This window comes from Amphiura filiformis, chromosome 19 (genome assembly GCF_039555335.1).
Source record: "Amphiura filiformis chromosome 19, Afil_fr2py, whole genome shotgun sequence".
In the NCBI taxonomy this organism is placed as follows: Eukaryota; Metazoa; Echinodermata; class Ophiuroidea; order Amphilepidida; family Amphiuridae; genus Amphiura; species Amphiura filiformis.
In genome coordinates, this window is record NC_092646.1 from 31,497,902 (window position 1) to 31,521,777 (window position 23,876).

At 38.2% G+C, this 23,876-nt stretch overlaps 2 protein-coding genes across 2 annotated transcripts in view; one reads left to right on the forward strand and one right to left on the reverse strand.

Moving 5' to 3' along the window:
- Positions 1-23,876, reverse strand: part of LOC140141182 (uncharacterized) — a 574,562-nt gene that overhangs the window by 260,064 nt on the left and 290,622 nt on the right. The window lies entirely within an intron of this gene.
- LOC140141613 (uncharacterized) lies at positions 10,122-23,589 on the forward strand. The gene is made up of 9 exons (XM_072163525.1): positions 10,122-10,141; positions 11,718-11,840; positions 13,539-13,619; positions 13,881-13,952; positions 14,646-14,685; positions 16,851-16,927; positions 17,505-17,816; positions 18,641-18,902; positions 23,224-23,589. The coding sequence occupies exons 1-9, from the start codon at positions 10,122-10,124 to the stop codon at positions 23,587-23,589; spliced, it is 1,353 nt and encodes a 450-aa protein (XP_072019626.1).

Below are 23,876 nucleotides of genomic sequence, written 5' to 3' on the forward strand. Positions count from 1 at the left end.
GTTGGCTACCAGTTGAAGGTGAGTGTACCAATATGGCATGATGATGTACCACAAGAACAGGCTTATCAAACCATATGTGAAAGTTGGATACCAGTTGAAGGTGAGTGAATCAATATGGCATGATGATGTACCATAAGAACAGGCTTATCAAACCGTATGTGAAAGTTGGCTACCAGTTGAAGGTGAGTGAACCAATATGGCATGATGATGTACCACAAGAACAGGCTTATCAAGCCATATGTGAAAGTTGGATACCAGTTGAAGGTGAGTGAATCAATATGGCATGATGATGTACCATAAGAACAGGCTTATCAAACCGTATGTGAAAGTTGGCTACCAGTTGAAGGTGAGTGAACCAATATGGCATGATGATGTACCACAAGAACAGGCTTATCAAGCCATATGTGAAAGTTGGATACCAGTTGAAGGTGAGTGTACCAATATGGCATGATGATGTACCATAAGAACAGGCTTATCAAACCGTATGTGAAAGTTGGCTACCAGTTGAAGGTGAGTGAACCAATATGGCATGATGATGTACCATAAGAACAGGCTTATTAAACCATATGTAAAAGTTGGCTATCAGTTGAAGGCGAGTGAACCAATGACATGATGATGTACCATAAGAACAGGCTTATCAAACTATATGTGAAAGTTGGCTACCAGTTGAAGGTGAGTGAACCAATATGACATGATGATGTACCATAAGAATAGGCTTATCAAACCGTATGTGAAAGTGGGCTACCAGTTGAAGGTGAGTGAACCAATATGACATGATGATGTACCACAAAAACAGGCTTATCAAACCATATGTAAAAGTTGGCTACCAGTTGAAGGTGAGTGAACCAATATGACATGATGATGTACCATAAGAACAGGCTTATCAAACCATATGTAAAAGTTGGATACCAGTTGAAGGTGAGTGAACCAGTATGGCATGATGATGTACCATAAAAACAGGCTTATCAAGCCATATGTAAAAGTTGGATACCAGTTGAAGGTGAGTGAACCAGTATGGCATGATGATGTACCATAAGAACAGGCTTATCAAACCATATGTGAAAGTTGCATACCAGTTGAAGGTGAGTGAACCAGTATGGCATGATGATGTACTATAAGAACAGACTTATCACACCATATGTGAAAGTTGGCTACCAGTTGAAGGTGAGTGAACCAATATGACATGATGATGTACCATAAGAACAGGCTTATCAAACCATATGTGAAAGTTGGATACCAGTTGAAGGTGAGTGAACCAACATGACATGATGATGTACCATAAGAACAGGCTTATCAAACTGTATGTGAAAGTTGGATACCAGTTGAAGGTGAGTGAACCAATATGACATGATGATGTACCATAAGAATAGGCTCATCAAACCATATGTGAAAGTGGGCTACCAGTTGAAGGTGAGTAAACCAATATGGCATGATGATGTACCATAAGAACAGGCTTATCAAACCATATGTGAAAGTTGGCTACCAGTTGAAGGTGAGTGAACCAATATGACATGATGTACCATAAGAACAGGCTTATCAAACCATATGTGAAAGTTGGCTACCAGTTGAAGGTGAGTGAACCAATATGACATGATGATGTACCACAAGAACAGGCTTATCAAACCATATGTGAAAGTTGGCTACCAGTTGAAGGTGAGTGAACCAATATGGCATGATGTTGTACCATAAGAACAGGCTTATCAAGCCATATGTGAAAGTTGGCTACCAGTTGAAGGTGAGTGTACCAATATGGCATGATGATGTACCACAAGAACAGGCTTATCAAACCATATGTGAAAGTTGGATACCAGTTGAAGGTGAGTGAATCAATATGGCATGATGATGTACCATAAGAACAGGCTTATCAAACCGTATGTGAAAGTTGGCTACCAGTTGAAGGTGAGTGAACCAATATGGCATGATGATGTACCACAAGAACAGGCTTATCAAGCCATATGTGAAAGTTGGATACCAGTTGAAGGTGAGTGAATCAATATGGCATGATGATGTACCATAAGAACAGGCTTATCAAACCGTATGTGAAAGTTGGCTACCAGTTGAAGGTGAGTGAACCAATATGGCCAATATGGCATGATGATGTACCACAAGAACAGGCTTATCAAGCCATATGTGAAAGTTGGATACCAGTTGAAGGTGAGTGTACCAATATGGCATGATGATGTACCATAAGAACAGGCTTATCAAACCGTATGTGAAAGTTGGCTACCAGTTGAAGGTGAGTGAACCAATATGGCATGATGATGTACCATAAGAACAGGCTTATTAAACCATATGTAAAGTTGGCTATCAGTTGAAGGCGAGTGAACCAATGACATGATGATGTACCATAAGAACAGGCTTATCAAACTATATGTGAAAGTTGGCTACCAGTTGAAGGTGAGTGAACCAATATGACATGATGATGTACCATAAGAATAGGCTTATCAAACCGTATGTGAAAGTGGGCTACCAGTTGAAGGTGAGTGAACCAATATGACATGATGATGTACCACAAAAACAGGCTTATCAAACCATATGTAAAAGTTGGCTACCAGTTGAAGGTGAGTGAACCAATATGACATGATGATGTACCATAAGAACAGGCTTATCAAACTATATGTGAAAGTTGGCTACCAGTTGAAGGTGAGTGAACCAATATGACATGATGATGTACCACAAAAACAGGCTTATTAAACCATATGTAAAAGTTGGCTACCAGTTGAAGGTGAGTGAACCAATATGACATGATGATGTACCATAAGAACAGGCTTATCAAACTATATGTGAAAGTTAGATACCAGTTGAAGGTGAGTGAACCAATATGACATGATGATGTACCATAAGAACAGGCTTATCAAACCATATGTAAAAGTTGGATACCAGTTGAAGGTGAGTGAATCAATATGACATGATGATGTACCATAAGAACAGGCTTATCAAACCGTATGTGAAAGTTGGCTACCAGTTGAAGGTGAGTGAACCAATATGGCATGATGATGTACCATAAGAATAGGCTTATCAAACCAATATGTGAAAGTTGACTGCCAGTTGAAAGTGAATGAACCAATATGACATGATGATGTACCATAAGAACAGGCTTATCAAACTGTATGTGAAAGTTGGCTACCAGTTGGAAGTGATGTACCATAAGAACAGACTCATCAAACCATATGTGAAAGTTGCATACCAGTTGAAGGTGAGTGAACCAATATGGCATGATGATGTACCATAAGAACAGGCTTATCAAACCATATGTGAAAGTTGGCTACCAGTTGAAGGTGAGTGAACCAGTATGGCATGATGATGTACCATAAGAACAGGCTTATCAAACCGTATGTGAAAGTTGCATACCAGTTGAAGGTGAGTGTACCAATATGGCATGATGATGTACCATAAGAACAGGCTTATCAAACCATATGTGAAAGTTGGCTACCAGTTGAAGGTGAGTGAACCAGTATGGCATGATGATGTACCATAAGAACAGGCTTATCAAACCGTATGTGAAAGTTGGCTACCAGTTGAAGGTGAGTGAACCAGTATGGCATGATGATGTACCATAAGAACAGGCTTATCAAACCATATGTGAAAGTTGGCTACCAGTTGAAGGTGAGTGAACCAATATGGCATGATGATGTACCATAAGAACAGGCTTATCAAACCGTATGTGAAAGTGGGCTACCAGTTGAAGGTGAGTGTACCAATATGGCATGATGATGTACCATAAGAATAGACTTATCACACCATATGTGAAAGTGGGCTACCAGTTGAAGGTGAGTGTACCAATATGGCATGATGATGTACCATAAGAACAGGCTTATCAAACCGTATGTGAAAGTGGGCTACCAGTTGAAGGTGAGTGTACCAATATGGCATGATGATGTACCATAAGAACAGGCTTATCAAACCGTATGTGAAAGTGGGCTACCAGTTGAAGGTGAGTGTACCAATATGGCATGATGATGTACCATAAGAACAGACTTATCACACCATATGTGAAAGTGGGCTACCAGTTGAAGGTGAGTGTACCAATATGGCATGATGATGTACCATAAGAACAGACTTATCACACCATATGTGAAAGTGGGCTACCAGTTGAAGGTGAGTGTACCAATATGGCATGATGATGTACCATAAGAACAGGCTTATCAAACCGTATGTGAAAGTGGGCTACCAGTTGAAGGTGAGTGAACCAATATGGCATGATGATGTACCATAAGAACAGGCTGATCAAACCATATGTGAAAGTTGGCTACCAGTTGAAGGTGAGTGAACCAATATGGCATGATGATGTACCATAAGAACAGGCTGATCAAACCATATGTGAAAGTTGGCTACCAGTTGAAGGTGAGTGAACCAATATGGCATGATGATGTACCATAAGGCTAATGAAAGTTGATTCCCAGTTTCCCGTTACCTGACTCCGGTCAGAAAGAAATGCCGATCAAATATTTCATTATTTTCCATTATTTCATTATTTCACATTTTTCAAGTTTTTAAGAAAAAAAGGATAGTTTTAATGTCATCTTATTTTAAGCACTTTTACGCCGACCCTGGCCGGTAAATTGTATCGTAAAACGCTGATTGATAAACCCGAATAGTCTTTGCAAAAGCTGGGTTAAACTATGTGGTAAAATGGTAGACTATGCCATAGTCGAATTTTGATAAATAAAATATGTTATTATTGATCATGATGAACGCATCCTGTTGGAACTCAAAATTATACTGATGTGTATTATAATTAATAGTAAAATGGTCATAAAGAGTTTATATAATTAGTTACAGAAAAGTAAAGTATACTTATGTTATTGAATGCAACATATCTTGCATAATTGCTCACTTTAATACTGAACAATTCTGATTTTGGAATCTACCAGTTTATTGATTCAATCTATCAATTGCACACAAATTAATACAATGCAAAATGGGCAAGTGGACTACGGAGAAGTCTAGGTAAAATGGCGATATCGTACAGCGCATTTACTGGAAACTAACAATTCCCTGCGTCTAATTTTCTCCTACCACTGAAAATGGATAGATCGAACACGAAGAGAGGCAGCCAAGTTTGCGGGAAGGCCACGCGTTTTGAACTCGCCACCCAAAAAAGTGTGTAAAACCATTAGTGATATCTGTATTAGTAAGCTCTTCAAACCACCAATCGCTGAGGAGAAATGGTCGTATATCTTTGATAATATTGATTTGAATTGGTGTGATATTTATCAAATTCCATTGTCCTCCTCCCGATCGACCCAACTTAGATGTTTTCAATTTAAAATTCTTCATAGGTACCTTGGTACCAATAATAATATGTTTAAATTTGGTTATGTTGATTCCAATTTGTGTTATTTTTGTAAACATGAAGTTGAGACTATACAGCATCTCTTTTGGGAATGTAATGTTGTAAGAAATTTCTGGAATGATGTTCAAAATCAAATCATAAAAAACAGGTTTACCTGGACATGAAGAGTGTTTTGTTAGGTATTCTTGACCCAGATGTGTCCAAATTCAACTTCCTTGTTCTTCATGGGAAAAAATTCATTTATGATGTGAAGTATAAACAAGGTTCTCTAAATATTTCTTATTTTATTAGAAGGCTTAAGAAGACTGCTAAGGTAGAAAAAAGCATGTCATGTACTGGCAAAAGGTTAAATGAATGGCATAAACGTTGGAACTCCATTTTGTAAAATAATTATAATTGTATACCGTATCATGTTTATTGAGTACAAATGCATTGTTGTTTATACATATCACATATCATAATGTTTTCTATGATTATATTATTCATGCTACGTTGTATGTAACCTGCTGATAAAATAAAAGCACGGTGTACCTGGTGTATACTGTGGAAAGATAAAAAAAAAAAAAAATGGTGGTTTTGTTACGCTTTTCAAAATCGAGACTCGTTCAAATTGTTATATCTCTGCTTAAACAAAAGGTATTGTAGTGTGCTTGGTGTCATTTTGTAGCTAAATGAGTGCCCTAACAGACCTCCAAAGGAGAATTGTTTATCAGCTAAGATAGTGGAGGTACAGTTGTTTGAGTTCAGAATGGCCGAGGTGGTTGTTGAGGCGGTGGCGGTTGAGGCGGTGGCGGTATGTGCAAAGTCTATGGGAAATAAAGATTTTGTGTGTGCGCGTTGAATCAACTGATCATATCTTTGCATCCATATGGGTTACAGACATGGTTAAGAGCTCTTTTGAAAGATTATTAATTCTGCTAATTGTTTTTACTCATTTTGAACACTTTATGATTGGTTTAGTCTATAAAATACAAACTTGTACGTACAAAACTACCCGTTTTCATATTAAACACTGTAGTAAGTGATGCGGATGTCTTCAAAATCTAAAAGTTGCTGTAAATATTTTATTACTTACCCTATCAAAGTCAAAATATACATTTTCTGAGAGGAAATTTGATGAGGAATCTAAATATGGACTTACTTTTTCTGTACGGGTTAGGGGTCAAATGTTTCAGTTCAAAATATGTTGAATTGTAAAAAAATTTGAACATATTTTGGGACACCCTGTATTCAAGATTACCAAACAGCTGTGATTTTTTTCTTCCAAAGTCAGTAGGCTCCCCCTAACCTCTAACCAAATCAATGTTGTTTACTTTCAGTTTACAACTGCAAGTTAGTAATAAGCAATGCATTAAGTGACCCATTTTTTATATGGAATTTTTTTATTCCACCCTGTATAACTTCAAGGTCACCCTGTACAATGAGTTGAAATGTGTGTATTTAAATTGCTTTTGCCTTCAGCTTTCCAAAAATGTATACTTTTGCTAGTTTAGGGTTGATAGTTGTGGAGATATTCTAATTGAAACTTGATTGGTGTAAAAAATCATAATATTTGTGATGTAACGCTAAGGGTGGCGAGTTCAAAACACACGGCCGGAACCAGCGTATGAAAAAATATGAAAGCATTTCTACTGTGCATTGTGTAGCACGCTATATATGGACAACATCAAAATAAATAAAATAAATAGTTCGAAGTCAAATTAAAACAAATTAATTAAACAAATTCAATGTATAAAAGTTTCTTCCAAAGATGTGCTCAATTAAAACTTGTTTTTAAGACTAAGTTGGTAAAATATTTGAGTGAAGCGTGGTCATTACTAAACTTTATTATTTTATATATTTGGGCCTCAAAACATAGCATTCCGTAATTAACTTTGCACCGATAATGAAAGTTTGAAAATAATGAATAATGAAACAGTCACCTACCCAGATAAACTATGTAACGGGAAACTGGGAATCAACTTTCATTAGCCTAAGCAGGGTTATAGCTTGGCAAATTTTAGTGTCGGGTGAAATTTATATGAAATGGTAGAAAAATTGAAATTTTGATAAGAATTGCTAAAAGGGCTCATATTGAAATTGCCTTACACAGGAAGGTGTGCGCCATCCTGCAGCTTTCCTGTGCTAGCCTTCTTTTGTTAAAATCCTGGGCAGGGTGTATCACTGATGCATATAATCCATCCGTTTATGACCGAGCTTTCCTGAGGCGCGCGCTTAGCGAGGGGAATGCTGCCTTCTTTCTGTGTGAAAACGTGGTAGGGTATTTCAATATTAGCCCTAATTTTTATACTGATTGTTCATTGATTTTGAAACATTTGAGACTGGAGTGCCAGGTATTTGGGCTCAAAATTAACTTGAGTGCGGGGTGGAAATTAAGAGTGCCGGGTGGGTCCGCCTGCCACCCCCAGCATATCTACAACCCTGACCATAAGGATAGACTTATCAAACCATATGTGAAATAAGTAAGTTTAGAACTGTTTACTGAAGACTGCCCATTATCAACAGAAAACAAAAATTAGCAAAGTAGTTCAGCAAAGTGCTCTTTTCAGAGCCACCAACCCTTTAAATTTAGCAGATAGGCGAGGCCCGCTTGTCAGTGAACGGCTCTTTTCAGATCCAACAAACCTTTTACATCAGCAGATAGGTGAGGTCTCCTTGGTCTCTGTTGACAAGGGACAGTCTTCAGTGAACAGCTCTTTTCAGAGCCACCAGTAGGCAAGGGGGTCTACATGTCTCATTCTTCGGTACTTAGTCTTGAAAAAGTCAGATCTACTCCTGACGAAAGCTTGACAGTTAACTTGTCCGGCGGCGAAACCACTAAAAACTTACTAATTGTTATGAACTCCTGTCTTAATTTTTATATGTGAAAGTTGGCTACCAGTTGAAGGTGAGGAATTAAAGAACAAAATGTAATTGACATTTACTTAAGTTACATACCTCATGTCTGAACATTAATGTAACTATACTACTGTATTAATGGATTTAGGAAAGCCTGCTAAGTGCTGAGGACTTGTAGCAAGTCCCTAAAGTAATCCTGATCTCTACTCCATCTCTTTTTTATAGCCTAATCAACGTGGTGTTGGGGTCCTTGGTGTAGTGGAGTGCAACTTTATAGACCCAACACACAACAAACAAGACTTCTTGGATACCAAGGTGTATAGGTAAGATATTTGTGACCTGTAAATGCTTCTATCATTTTTGTCAGTGACAGTGCATGAGCAGGAGCATCACAGCTGCCAAAAACCTGGGTGTCCAGTACACCCCTTGACCCCTGTTTTTAAAGAGGAAGCCCCGCCAGAACAATTCTTCTGGGGTGAACCTAATCTGCATGGTTATCAAGTTAATCATTGAAAAGGTTATCTGTGAATTAGAAAGGGCTTAATTGATGCAATAACATTAAAACATCAATTAGCACCTGTCAAAAACAGAGATAACCTTGTCATTGATTAATTTGATAACCAGGCAGGTTTGGTTTGCCCCAGAAGAACTGATCTGGCAGGGCTTTGTGCTCCTATGAGAATTTGTTGGTCCATGCTTCTAGTATTCACCAGATGTTGCTGAAAGTTAAGTTATGCAGTGAAATTCTTGGCATTTCAAATGTGTTGATCAAGGATGAACTCTCTCGCTAGTGTTCCAAAATTAAATCTTAATTTTGTCTTTCCGAAACTGCATGTATCAAGGATGTAAACTGCAAGAAAGCACCAAGTTTTGAAAAAAAATGTTTTTCTCATGAAGATAGTCACATTTCCCAGATATTTCAGACTATTAATAGTATTTCTTTAACTGAGAAAATTTCCATCAAAATGACAACCTTTCCTGGGAAGGAGCTTCACAGGTTCCACTTTTTCTGCTCAGTGCCAGAAGTGGGCAAATGCAATAGCTGCCATGTGTAGATGAGTACAATACACTGTGTGTAAATTGTCAAATGTTCACAGGGCAGCTATTGCACTAGCACACATCTGGCACTGATTAGAGTTTGGCCCTCTGTGGCCAGTGAGCAAAGTTTAGGGTGAAAAAACACTTTATCATAAGAACAGATGCAAGAGTAGCAAGCAGGACATTTTGCACATATGTGACCCCTCGGCACAACTGAGCCCTGAAGTCGCCAATCATCATTTTTGAGATATTCAACCAAAATATTTTGCTTAAAATTAGCTTTATAATGATGTATATCATGTCTATAGTACTTGACATTTAAGTAGTGAAAAATCAATAAAACAGTCAATAAATCCTTTGTTTCCTATTGTTTATTGTTAAGTTCGATGGAGCATATCTCAATAGTGGCACTGGCGACATCCGGGCTCAGTTGTGCCGAGGGGTCACATATGAATGTTTCTGTGCTCTCTCTTAAGCTTTTTTAGAGCATTTTATTTAAAAGGTGACCTATAAAATTGCTCCCCCCTTTTTTTTTTTTTTTGGCTTGCCAAGAAATGATTGCTCTTCCCAATTTTACCCTCTCCCCTATTTTACCTTCCCCAGGGCTCATATTTATTGCACATCCCCTAGTAAAAACACACAAGAATAATTTTGGTTACCACTCACCAGGTCTTAATGTTAGCATCTACTCACATCGAATAATCTTTTCAGCAACTTTTGTTACTATTTTCATTGCAGGAATTTAATCAGTGCATTAAGTGACAAATTGAATGATTATTGGAACTTGAAAAAGGGCATTCCAGGAGAAAAGACTCCAGCGAAAACACTGTTTAAGCCAGAACCAGCTGAGTAAGTATAAACCAGTATGTTATAGCAAGGATTCTGGAATACTTTTAGCGAAATCTTGCATTACAAAAGTTTGTTTTACTTTGTATTATTATTGATAAACATGGAAAGAAAGAGAGCAAGGTACACTAATTTGATGTGGGGAACATGCAAAAAAATACAGACTAGATGGTACGCAGAGGGGACAAAAACAGCAAATGTAGGCAATAGAAGAAGGTAACGTTCGATAGCCAAAAATGACCAGTTCCAAGGCCCACAGAAGTGATAAACCTGTAGAAATAACATGAATCAATGGGAATACAAAAGTGCACTGGAACAAGTGATCAAAATCACTGTGCACATACACATATACAATCTTACTATAAATAGGGGAATGTCAGTTTGGATTCAAATGTCGCCAAATTCACACGGGAGATTAAGAAATATACGGGGAATGCATTGCACTTTATTTGGTTGAAAACGGTCAAGAATTGGCTGCAAAAACAGTGAAAATATGGGTAAAAACAGGGTTTTTTGTTATGAAAATCGGTCGGCAGCCTTTGCGTCACTGCAGCTGGCAGGCAGCGCGTCGGCGTTAACGTGCGTAATCGCGCTACGCCATCAAGCGCGTAAATGGCGCTTGAGAGCCACGCGACTTGCAAGCCAGAGACCAGTGGACATGATAATACGGAAAGAAGGAAAAAGAGGACAAAAAGGTATATGGACGGATCATGGGGTTATGATAACGGGTGAACACAACAAAAAGGTACGAGTACTGGTATACGGGTTAAAGTAACTAAATGAAAATGGGCACAAAAGAAAGAAGGGAAGAAAGAAACTAATCACGAAATGTAAGGAAAAAAGCTAAAATAATTACAACAGAATTAAATAAATAAGATGGAAAACAGGAAATCACAAGCATCAAAATGTACCTTTTCAATGATTCTACCTTTTCAGTAATTCTTCGTGTTATAGTGAACGCTCCCATTTACTCATCTAGCGGGGACCTGCACGAAGCGCGGGTATCCCGCTAGTAAATCAAACAACCTATGTAGGCACAAAAACAGGCAAAGTTTGATGGCCAAAAATGGCCAAATCCAGAGCCCACCACATAAGTGTCAGGAAAACAGTACAAAAGTAGACTAGCAGTGATGGAAATCACTGTGCAAGTAGCAGACAAGCAAAACCAAAAAAAAAAAAAAAAAAAAAAAAGAAGATGTTTTGAGCAGATAAACTGCTCTTCCTCAGGGACAGACAACAAAATATAAAAGCAAACAGCGAAAACTACATGCTGTAGTTTAAAAACAAATTCAAGTCAAAAACTGAAGGCAAGTTCAAATAGAACTCAAGTAACAAACAAGACAGCAAGCTCAAAGTAAAATAAGCTGTGCCTTAACTCAATGAAAGCAAGTTCACTGACAAACAAGGCATCTTTAAGCTAGAAGGAGAATTCACAGAGAAGACAGTTAACTCTGGTAACAACCATTTACACTCATTTTTGACAATTTTTATTGTGTATTTGGATTTTGGGAGTAATTCCAACACTACCTGGGATGGTATAAGAGATTTCAGTTCACATGCATTACAATCATGCAAATCATATTACAGTTATTTGACAGAGTAATAGTTTTCTGATTTTTTTTAAAACTAAAAGGTGTGATATGAGTGACCATTAATCCCTAATTCCAATCCTTTTTTTAATTGTGTATTTTTCATACAGTCCAGACTGGGTACAGTGTGATCGTTGTCAGAAGTGGCGTAAGCTGCCAACAAACACAAACATGGCAGTTGTGAATAGCATTAAACAGTGGTTCTGTGAGATGAACCCAGATCCATACCATAGGTAGGTAGATGAAAGGGCTGCGCAATAAATAATTAATGTGCACCCTGAGGTGGTGAATTGTTAACCCCATGAGAACTACCTGCTGATTGGCCAAAATGAATATTGTGTCCAATTTTGAACCAATCAAGGAGGGCATTAATAAGATCATCTGCAAATGCAAGTTTGACCATAAAGGCTAGTCATAATTGGCAATTGAAATAAGCATTTCAAGTTATCAACCAATCAGAAATGCTGTTAGATGACCAGTAGTGTCCAGGGAGTTAAAATAGTCTGTCAAAAATGGCTTACCCCCTTTTTGACACACCAAAAAATCTTTGCCCTCTTTAAACATGCCAGATTTTGGGGAACTCCCAATTTAAAACCTGAAATTGTCTAATCATGTGATGCGAGCACAGCAAGCCAAAAAACTTACCAAAATTTACTTGCCCCTGTCCCTTTTAGTTTATCGAAAATCACCCCCCCCCGGCCTGCCAAAATTTGTTGCCCCTCTTATAATTAATTCACTCCCCTGGGATACACAAAATTATTGCACCACCCGGGGGGACTCACAAATAAAAGGTTTATGGGATTTTCCACTCTAATGGGTAAAATCAGCCGTGTTTTAGGTACAAAAATCAAACATGGGTCCCAATTTGAGAAATAAAATTGTCAAATCAGCTGTAATCAGCCAGGATGTCTCGATACTACCAACTTGCGACTTTATACTCAATTTGTTGTAGCAGGTCACATATGCTTGGGTTGTCCACAGGCAGCCCTCGAATTAACCCACGGCACCCATGGCATTTTGCTGTGGGTGCCCATCCCCACTGCTGTAATGCCCTCAAAATATGTCCTTTACCCAAGGCAGTCACTTGCCATGCCCTCTAATGAAGTTGCCGTCAGTGCCCCAGCCCTGCCCCTTCATTATAAAATCATCTATCTATGTTTGTGTGTGTTTTCTTCACTTTTGAGAAATTGCCTTGGTGCCCTTCTCAAATTTTCAACAGTTGCCATGACGCCCTCTTGAAACATTACAAACTGCTGTGCTGCCTTGTCTTTTCAGTGAAAATCCGAGGCAATTATCAACTTGCCCTAAAAAAGTTGCCGTGCCCCTTCAGATCCTTAATTCAAGGGCTGTTCACAGGACAACCTCCATTTACCTTTTTCAGAAACTGCCTGACTAAAATGCAATTTGGACTTATGCAATATATTTTGTATGTGCTCAGAACATTAAAGTGCGTCCTGGAAAGTAAATTAATTGCATTAATATTAACGGGAGAGCGAGTTGGCGCAGCTGTAGTTCCCTCACCTTGCATCAATGAGGTCCCGGGTTCAAGCCCTGGCCGTGCCCAAGGACTACATGTGCATTTGGGTTTTCCCGATTCCAATTCCATGCTCACCCTCGCAGTTTTTCTCTATGATCTCCAGTTTCCTCCTGCTTTCAAAAAATCAGTGATTAGTTATTTGGTTATCAAAAACTTCCTTCACCCAATGGAATTTGGGGAGCTGCAGATAATTGGTGGATGTTTCAATCTAAGTGCGGATATGTCTGCGCTAGATTCGGCTACAACTGGCCTAGTTGATGCAATCTGATTGTGATTATTCACCATGGCAGTGAAATTACATCGCTTTGAATCCTTCAAGACCTGGAAAAAGACACTATATAAATCCAAAATTTATTGTTATTATAATATGAAAATGTCTTGTGCAATCTTTCAGCCATTGTAGCATAGAACAAGAACTGGAAGACACAGATGACGCAAGACCTTCAAACAGCAAGACGCCCTCAAAGAGAAAACAGTAAGTTAGTTTATCCTATGAGAACTACCTGTCGATTGGCCAAAAAAAAGTTTTCATTGTCAATTGGACCAATCAGCAACATTGTTAGAATAATTTCACCATGCAACAAAAATGGGGTGAATTATTTGCAAAGCTTTATTCTGATTGGTGATTAAAGTGAAGATATCATGTAATTGACCAATCAGAGGCAATGTTAGATCAACAGGTATTGCTCAGGGGGTTAATATTGATATGTCTTGTGCAAATTTTCAATCATTGTAGCATAGAACAAGAACCAGAAGACACAGATGACGCAAGATCTTTAAACAGCAAGACGCCCTCAAAGAGAAAACAGTAAGTTTAGTTAAAGAACGATCATCACCAACAAAGAAGTTTTCATTGCATGCTATTTCTACCTTGATGTATATGGGATTGATATGAAAAATGTGATTCTGGTGACACATGTCCAGCGGAGGGTAATGCAATGTGAGGGGGTTAGGGGGTTGAGCCCCCCATGCATTGGTTTGTTAAGTCAACCCCCACCTACAAAATGAAGAACATTTCAACCCTGAAATAGTGTAAACTTGAAAACAGGCCCAGCAAACTTAAAATTTCACCATTCTTTTCGGCAAAAATAGTGTAAAAGTGAAAATTGGTTTGGGAAACACAAAATTTCACCTTAATTTTTGTGTTTGGCCCCTTCATAAAACTGACCTTGATATGCCACTGAACATGAAAATACTTGGAGCCCCACAAAAAATATTCATCGGTATACAATGTTGTAAACCCTGTATTTCTGTTTTATTGCTCAAAAAATACTCCAAAATGTTGTGATATAAAGAGAAAAGATATTAAAACAACTTTTGCCCAGATGTGAAGTTGTTTTTATCATTAATCCATTCAGAGAGCCCTGAAAATAGTGTTAAATGAATTGCCCCATAATTGACAGGCAAAAAATGAAGACAAAAACTATGAGTCTTGGGGAAAAATTAGAGGTACCCCAAAATTCCCTCCCATATTGAAATTGTTGTTCTCTTTTTTCCCCAGGCAATCTGAAACTGCTGAAGAAGCCCAACGAAGTGAAGAGGTACTGAATTACTATTCGTGAAATTACTTGAGTGCATTTACTCCATATGTCACTTTAATTCAAATCTATAAAAAAAAATTAAAAAACTTAACTTAAGGATATTACAAAAGATACATTTTTGCATTGAGGTCTTATTTTTCTAGGAACTAGCAAAATGCCTCCACTTTACGCGATGTCCCACAAGCTGAGTATGTGGGATCGATCACTAGATGGGAGGAATCACGGAGGTGAATTGCCATTTTCTCTGCTTACCCCTCTTGCGCACCAAACACAAACAATTTGCATTGTTTACTTTGCTCAGGCAACAAGGTCAGCTAAAGCTGTCCTTATGAAGTAAATCACACAGACGACGTGGACGCATCGTTGTTAAATGGTATGCTAAATTGGTCATTTTGTTTGTAATTATTTGATTATAATTGCAATACAATTTGAAATCCACCACAACCCTGTGGCAGATTGAAGAAAAGTCTTCCACAGAGGGAGTATGTATTTCAAATGGAATTGACAAGAGTTAATTATTTTGAAACCCATACTCCTCCTGCAGCCTTACCACAACTGGAGTGAGTAGGGGAAGGTGGGGCATAACGGACCCCCGGGGCAAAACGGAACCACCTGGAAAAATAGGCCTTCGCAATACTGCCGTCTATGCAAATTATATTGAGGAACACAAGTATGGCTACGAGGATTTACAACAAAAATTTTATCTGAAACAATCCGCTGACATTCGAGCAAGATCGAGTCAAAAAATTACTACCCGTCTGGTGTAAGATATATAGATGTTTAATGCGCTGAAATTTAACTTCATTAATATCGGATTCCCAAATAATTGTGTATATTGTAAACACGAAGGTACTAGCCATGAGCTGTATTAAGTGCATGGCCTATATGCTACGATGTATTATGCATGCAACCTATTTCTAAAAAATCGGGTATGGGGCAAAACGGAACCCTAGGTGTGGGGCATAACGGGGCAGGGTTCCGTTTTGCCCCGGGCGTTTGTCCCACAGATGGGTTCCGTTTTGCCCCAATTGGACATAACTTGTCTTCACTCAAGGAAATGTAGGCGTTATCTAGGGGCCTACTCGAACATGGTAAACACTTAGTTGAAACATAGACATATAACTAGACCTACAGATAGAATTAATGATTAAAAGTTAACCACTTACTCCACAGAGATGGTAGGCCTACTGAATATTTTTTTCTGATCAAATATTGGTCATACATATTATAGGCCTACTAGGCCTATAAGAAGTAAACCACTCACTCCACAGAGATGGTAGGCCCACTTAATATTGTAACTGAATATAGGCCTACATGTAACTAGGCCTAGGGCCTACAGATGGAACAACTGATATAAGTTTACACCCAGGGTGCCGTTTTGCCCCATAGGGGGGTTCCGTTTTGCCCCGATAGTGGGGCAAAACGGTTTTTTTTATTTGAAAATATTTCTTATAAAAAAAAAAAAAATTGTAAGATTCAAGTTATATTGGTTAATGGTATATTAAAGGTAAATACAAACTTCAACTGAACATATAATTTTTACAGTCATATTACTTATGGTGACGTCACAGAGCATCCTCAAAGTTAAGTATTCCGTTATGCCCCACCTTCCCCTACTGGTATTTCAAAGCATTTCAAATGGAAGTTACCCAATTATCTATTCTATTTGAAAATCATCCACCCTCTGTGGAAGAATAATAAATGTTACGCAGGGGGAGTGTGAATTTCAAACGGATCAGCTCAATAATATCAAGGCCTCAATAATATCACGGGAGACAAGCACTTTTGTATTGAAGAAATTATTTTGTATTGAAGAAATTATTTTGTATTGAAGAAATTATTTATTTTTGTATTGAAGAAATTATTTACCTGATAAAGAGTCGAATGAATAAATTAAAATGATTGAATCTATACTATGATCAGCTCGTAATAGACAAGTATTATTCGGTTTTTGTTACTGCGCGCGTCAATAATGTCCCAACTTACGCCTGTATGCGTGCATCAGTCAAGCAATACGCAAACCGCGGACCCGTAGATGGTGCGCCAAGATGTTTGTATACAATTCTATATCAATCCATGATGTTGTGAGTCCACCGATTAAGAGCTGATCAGAGTATAGTGCAATAGATTATAACAGATTCTTGATGTCCTTTACTTCCTCCTAGGCCTATGACGACAAAGATGATAATGATGTGCAGCCTGCTGAACCAGAACCAATCCCAAACAAGATGACCAAAGTCAGGTAAGTTAATATGTATTGTTTTACTCATGGTTATTGAGGAAGGGAAGGAGGGGGAATAGGGGAAGGGATGTAATGAATTGCAGTGTGTTTGTAAGTGTGACAGTCCACCAAAAATGGTCCATAACGTCAATATTTTCACTATTTGAGATATTGGACAGGCAAATTCTTCTTAAAATAAGCTTTACAGTGGTGTATGTTGCTACTTGTTACTTGCTGGTAGTAAAAGAGTTAAGGTTAGTAGCTATTTTCAATTGTTACGATTTGGTAGTTCACAGCATCCTGTGGAATGGAAGTGAGCTTTGGTAAAAATTGCATTGATCATTTTCTTATGTTTTTATTGTATTTTTCTCCTCATTTTTGCCTATATCTCAGTTTCACAAAAATTGAATGAATTTCAGCATTATATAATCCTTGGTTTGAAGGCTCAGAAACCATTTCTTAACATGTCTACAAGTACCAGAAGCTTCAAGGGGCTGAAGCCCCTAGACCCGCCAACAGTCCTAAGGCTGGACTCCACCCATTAATGGCGAGCGCTCTGGTCACTTTAATTTATTGTGTCCATCATTTTAACTTTCAGGGGTTGGCAGGTCTGCGATAGAAGTCAAGCTCTGAAAAGATCAATGCCTCAACCAGTTACACCGGCTAAACGTCCACGGAACGAACCAGCGCCATCAACTCCTAATCACCCCTCTATGCTTATTTCATCTCTTGCAACACCATTGGTAAATCCCCAGTCTCCATCGCAGTCAGCTAGCAGAGCTCCAAAGATGGCAACTCCCAAACTCGCTTTATCAGCTGCAACACCAGTGAGGAAACCACAGTCTCCATTGCAAACACAGTCACCTGACAGAACCCCAGAGCCGGCAACTCCCAAAAAAGGTTTGATCAGGTAATAAACATGCCCAATTGACATTTTCGGTAAATCCCATAAGCCTTTGCGAGTACACCTAAGATGTCGTCATTTGATGTCACTCCGACTTGTAATGCGCAGTAACGATGTTCGCTAAACGATGTACGTATCGGCGCAGATCGACGTTACGTCAAATGACGACATCTCGGGTGTATTCGCAAAGGCTTATGGGATTTACCGAAAAGGTCACTTTGTTGCATATTGGGCTAGTCCATTTAAAATCCACAGTAACCCTGTGGAAGATTCTGAAAATATCTTTCACAGGGGGAGTATAAATTTCAAATGGAATGAACACAATAGGCAGTTTCTTTTGAATTTCATACACCCTCTGAGAAATATTCAACCTGAATCCACAAGAGGGGTCATAGCTGCATTATGGGTGCTTTTATGTGTTGGTGGTATTAAATGTCACATATTGAAGTCCAAGGTCATTTGAGGTCAACTTTTGAGGTAAATAGGCTGAAAAAGACAAATCTGGACTCACATGAACAGTTCATATAAAATTTAAAATCAAACTTGGGCCAATAGTGGTGATCAAGGTCAAAGGTCATTTGAGGTCAACTTGTAAAATAGGCTGAAAATTAAAAAAAATTGTCTCATACCTATCTGGGACCACCATCCCTATTTTTTTAATTGTACATGTAGGCGTCAATCTAAAACGAAAAATAGAACATGAAAAATCAGGTCATGCTTCTTTAAAAATGGGGAGATTTCTTTTATTTTTTGGACCACCCTATAAAAGTGCAAGGATGTATTTTGTTCATTTGTATACTGAAGCCTTTCCCTTGCTTCTTATTTTACAGATTCAAGTTGAAGGCTGACTTCACCAAGAAGAATAAGTTGGATAAAGAGACACAGGTGGTGGAAGACGATTTAACCTTCCATGATGATGACGTACAATCAACATCTCAGGCATCATCATCTTTGCGTACAAAAGAGGAACTTGCCAAGAAAGCCAAGAAGTCAGAGGAGGATTTAGCGCAGTTTAAAGAGAAATACCAGGAGTTGGTGAAGAAACAAGAAGTAATGGAAAAAGAGATGAAAGAAGTGAAACAGGAGTTAAAGGTGAGAACAGCCATTTGGGCAAAATTTGTAAAGCACACTGGACTCTGGAGTGCATTCTTCCTTATTCAACCTAATTAGTGCTCAAGCTGCTTGTTTGAATCATATGAAGGGGATGCTTAACCCCCTGAGCACTACCTGCCGATCTAACATTGCCTCTGATTGGTCAATCACATGATATCTTCACTTTAATCACCAATCAGAATGGAGCTTTGCAAATAATTCACCCCAATTTTTTTGCGTGGTGAAATTATTCTTACAATTTTGCTGATTGGGCCAATTGATAATGAAAACTTCATTTTGGCCAATCGGCAGGTAGTTCTCATGGGGATAATATATTTTAAAAAGACAAAGTGGATATTTTCCATGCATGTTAAATTTAGAATACCTATCAAACAACCATTATGTGCATACTAATATCAAGATGATTTAGGCCTATGGTGATTCTACTGACATTTAGTGCACTAAGAGGTTGCTTAAACAGGTGCAATTAGGGTAGTTCAGGAAGGAAGGTTTTATTTCAAATCACTCTAATGGTGACCTGCAGGTCAAATTGCTAGAATTTACATTAAACACACCTGAACAGACACAATGCAATTTTGCAGGCAGCAGCTTAATCAGCGCTAATATTGCAACATTGAAACAAACCACTATACAAACATCCAACCCCACCCATCCCCCAGTAGGCAATGAGGATAAAGTGCCTTGCCCAAGGACAACACGTTGACACAAGCGGGGTTCAAACTGCGCAACCTATGGATTATGAGTCGGGCGCCTTATTCACTCAGCCATACATGCTCCACCAGTTAAGGCCTAATTAGGTGGAATATGGCACTTAAAATTGACCTTGCACTCAGTGAACCTTTGTCTTAATGGTCCATGCAATGCAATATTAGTATGTTCTCACCCTGAAAAAATAACATATGTACAGGCAAACTTCTTGTTGGAGATATGTGAATGTTCAATAGGAAGCTATAGGACAAACACATTCTTTACAGAATGCTACACACCGTCATCATCCCTATATCTTCGTGTTAAAAATTGCCGTGGTAGTACGATGAATCCTCACGTTTTTCAACAACTACGCATGGTGATTTTGTTCGAGATAGGCCGTGCGACTCAGGCTATGCATACAATTTGAGATTTTGAGAGCCGGCCACACTGTTTCTATTCTATGTTTTACGATTTTCGCATGATCAGTATATGGCTGGCGTAACCGCCTTAACGTGGAGCTGCTACGCGTAGCTTACTTTTTAAACCATGGAGCTAAATTGACCAATCATGTTAGATCTTTTCATTACGCGGAGCCAGTTGATGCATCATCGTTCCAGAGAGAAAACTCTTGCCAAAATTAATGTTTACTATGTGGATTTTAAATGAATCGAATGTAAATAAACCACAAACAGTTGTACAGGATCAATACCATTGTTTGATTAGTGTATAGTCAATGTTACCTTGCATGCATGTGTCATGTGTGTGGCGTGTTTGTTTGTTTGTCTACTGTGTCAGGCCAGGATCACTGACACCCACGGTACTGATACTGTCATACTATCACGGTGATCATATTGTTGAATGTTGTTGACTTTAAAATAATCATGATGCAGTCATGTCTACAGTAGAATTCACCACGACCTTTGAAGGACTTAAACCCCATTAAAAGCTATTAAACCAAGATAACACTCAATGAAAACAGCTCAACTATGTTACATCAGATCTTCTCTGGTTAAATACACACTGCACTTGTGTCTGTTTTACCTGTGCAATGAACAATGAGCTGGTATTATAGTTTCAGTTGGGTGAATGATTATAAAGCGAACACAAGGTAACAATACTGTCTGGGCTTTTGTTTACGAAATGAGACAATAGTCTGCGTATTGTTAACCAGCGTTCTTGAAAATGAGAAGCATAATGGTTTGCAGACTTAACACGGTTTAGAAATAATTTGTTCATATTTTTTGGTGTTATCTGTCGTTTACATATCCTTCCTAAAACACAAAAGTACCAATATTTCCAAACACCTAAATTAGCTAAAAATTTAGTAAATGTTACAAAACTATATTTTCTAGAATTTCAAAGAATACTTTAAATATTGGCTGGTTATTTTTTACACAGTGACGTCATATAGGCAATGGCATAATACTTCTAACATACACTAGGTCACGCGTCAATGGTGAGCGCACTGAGTATTGTGTATAGGAAAACGGGCAGTACCGTAACTACAGTATGTATGGCCTACTACTAGTATATAAAGTAAATCCGAACTGGTTTGCTGAAGGTCGAATTCCGCAGGCCACGCCACGCGCAAGATGTACAAATCAGCTCCCGGGCGATACACTGCAGATCGCAGAATTGTGTGCATGGTTTACCACCACTCTGCCTAGCTATATAGTTGTGTACAATACTGTACGAGTTTCTTGTGAGTGCATGTCCATCTTAATAAAAGTCGGTTCGTACTTTTCATAAATTACTTTTTGAATCATAACTATCGTGACCGAGGATATCTTGCAACTACGTGAAGCTCGTCTGGCAAATTCTTAATGACTAAATTCGCTTCACGTAATGAGTAAGTCGTACTTGATTGGTCAGTTTTACCTCCGAGTAATGAAAAACTCTAACATGATTGGTCAATTTGGCTCCACGGAGCAAAAAGTCAGCTACTGCGTAGCAGCTCCACGTTAATGGCGGTTGCGACCTACCATATCAGTATCCCATATGATATTTCTATTGTAAGAAAAATTTATTTGTTGTCACGTAAATCACAGGTTTCGTTTAAATTAACTACCTGGAAATTAAATTAACTAATTAGTGAGGACCGGTATTTTGCTGTGGATATGTTTAACTGCAATTTTGATGTAAAACATTTGAAATCCGCTGTAAAAATTTTGATAATATTCAACTCTTTGAGAAAATTATTTTATAAAGGAATGCTGGTAAAACCAGGTGCAATACAATGTACATTATTGACACACTATCACTCTCTTTATCTTCGTCAATAATAGAATAATCGATTTCAATCGAATTGAATACATGAGTTTGTAGTTGACTAATGAGCGACCTAAGCGATCGATTGCTAGCCAATCAGATAGAACTCCTTTTCTTGCGTTCAGTGAAATACCACTCGCCTGTCGCGCACTACCACTCGCCCGTCGCTCACCAACGGAGTATTAAATTTATATTTATCGTATAGGACGTCGACACTGTGTGCTATAACCTGTAGGTCCGATGAAAATCGGTTTGGGCTAACTTCGCTTTCACTGTGCAAAATCAACTCTGAGCAAACACTGTTTAGAGTTCAGGGTTGTAGCTACGCTGGGCGGTGGCTGGCGGACCCGCCCGGCACTCTTAATTTCCACCTGGCACTCAAGTTAATTTTGAGCCCAAATACCCGGCACTCCAGTCTCAAATGTTTCAAAATCAATGCACAATCAGTATAAAAATTAGCAATTCTTATCAATTTTTTTATTATTTTACCATTTCATATAAATTTCACCCGGCACTAAAATTTGCCTAGCTATAACCCTGTTAGAGTTTGCTGATGTGCAGGGTTCGGGTTTTATATTTACCTCATACACAACTTTTAATGAATCATTCAACAAATATTTCGTCTCATCAAGTCCTGAAAATGAAGTTTTGATGAAAAAGGTTTGAATATGATACAACACATTTCAGTTAGTGTACTAGAGAGCAATGAAAACCCATGCATTTAATTTCTTTATAATGTTACTTACAGTGATAAAATCTGACCTTATTACACTCAGGAAATTATTTTTGTTGCTTAAAGGAGTGTTTCGTGATCCTAGCATCCTCTTTTTATGACATTTTTCAGTACATATTCACGAAAAAAGCCTATTCCCAAAATTTCAGTTGATTCCGATTTTGCGTTTGCGAGTTATGCATGATTATGTGTATTACACTGCTCCATAAACAATGCGTTGTAATTTCGTTCTGGTGCACCAGAACGAAATTCAAATTTCACGATATCTTTGCAAAACGAATTAATCTGCAAGAAATATTTTGTACATAAACATTATGTAGCCAGAGGTTTCCAGTGATATAAAAATCTCAACTTTTTTTGAGAAAAGTGGGGGATGAGGCTGTGGATCACGAAATGCCCTTTAATGATTTGTTTTAAGATGAAAAAGTGCAAAATTTTTCACTATTTTAGTTTTTGCCATTTTTGCCGGCAAGAACTGTTTTTTGCCAAGCGGTAAAAAACATGGTTTTTCCACCAGCGGCAAAAACCTGCAAACCCTACTGATGTGTGATTTTGGGATTTGAGCACCATAATAACCTGCACTTTTGTTTTTTAAATATTTTCCATCAGGTGAAGGTCAAAGAAATCAAACAACACAAAGAAAAACAGCAAGTTATCACCAGCAAACTTGCCGCAGCTCAACAGGAAGCCAGCGATGTGCAAAGCAAATTAGAAGGCTCGGAGAAGAAGGCCAGTGATCTAAATCAAACCATACAATCACTTAGACAACAACTCAATCAAGCGCAAAAGCAAGCAAACAGTCAAGATGTGTTAGAGGGTCTTCGTGTCAATGTGTTGAGTTTACTCAGAACTCTGATCGATCAAAACGATATTGACTTGGATGATTTTGTTAAGGATCCAAGAAGCGCCGAAGTGGATGATATTCTGAGGAAAACTATAGATGATAACAGTCAAGCAGAGGTTGATTCAATGTAATCCCAGCATGCAGTATGATATTAGGTGCAATGTAATAAAGGAGCCATTTCAACACCATTTCACATTCAAATTTATGTACAAAATAAGAACCAGTAGTTTTGATGGAATATTCATCACGACTTTTATGTTTTGAATTGATAATTGGGTATAGGTAATGTTTGTTGATACATTGCTACCAAGAAAGTTAAAAAGTCGTGTGTTTTTAAAACAATTTTAGATATTTTAAATGCTTGGGAAAAGAAGGTGGAAACAGCAAAGTTTTCTTGCACATGCATGCATGCAGACAC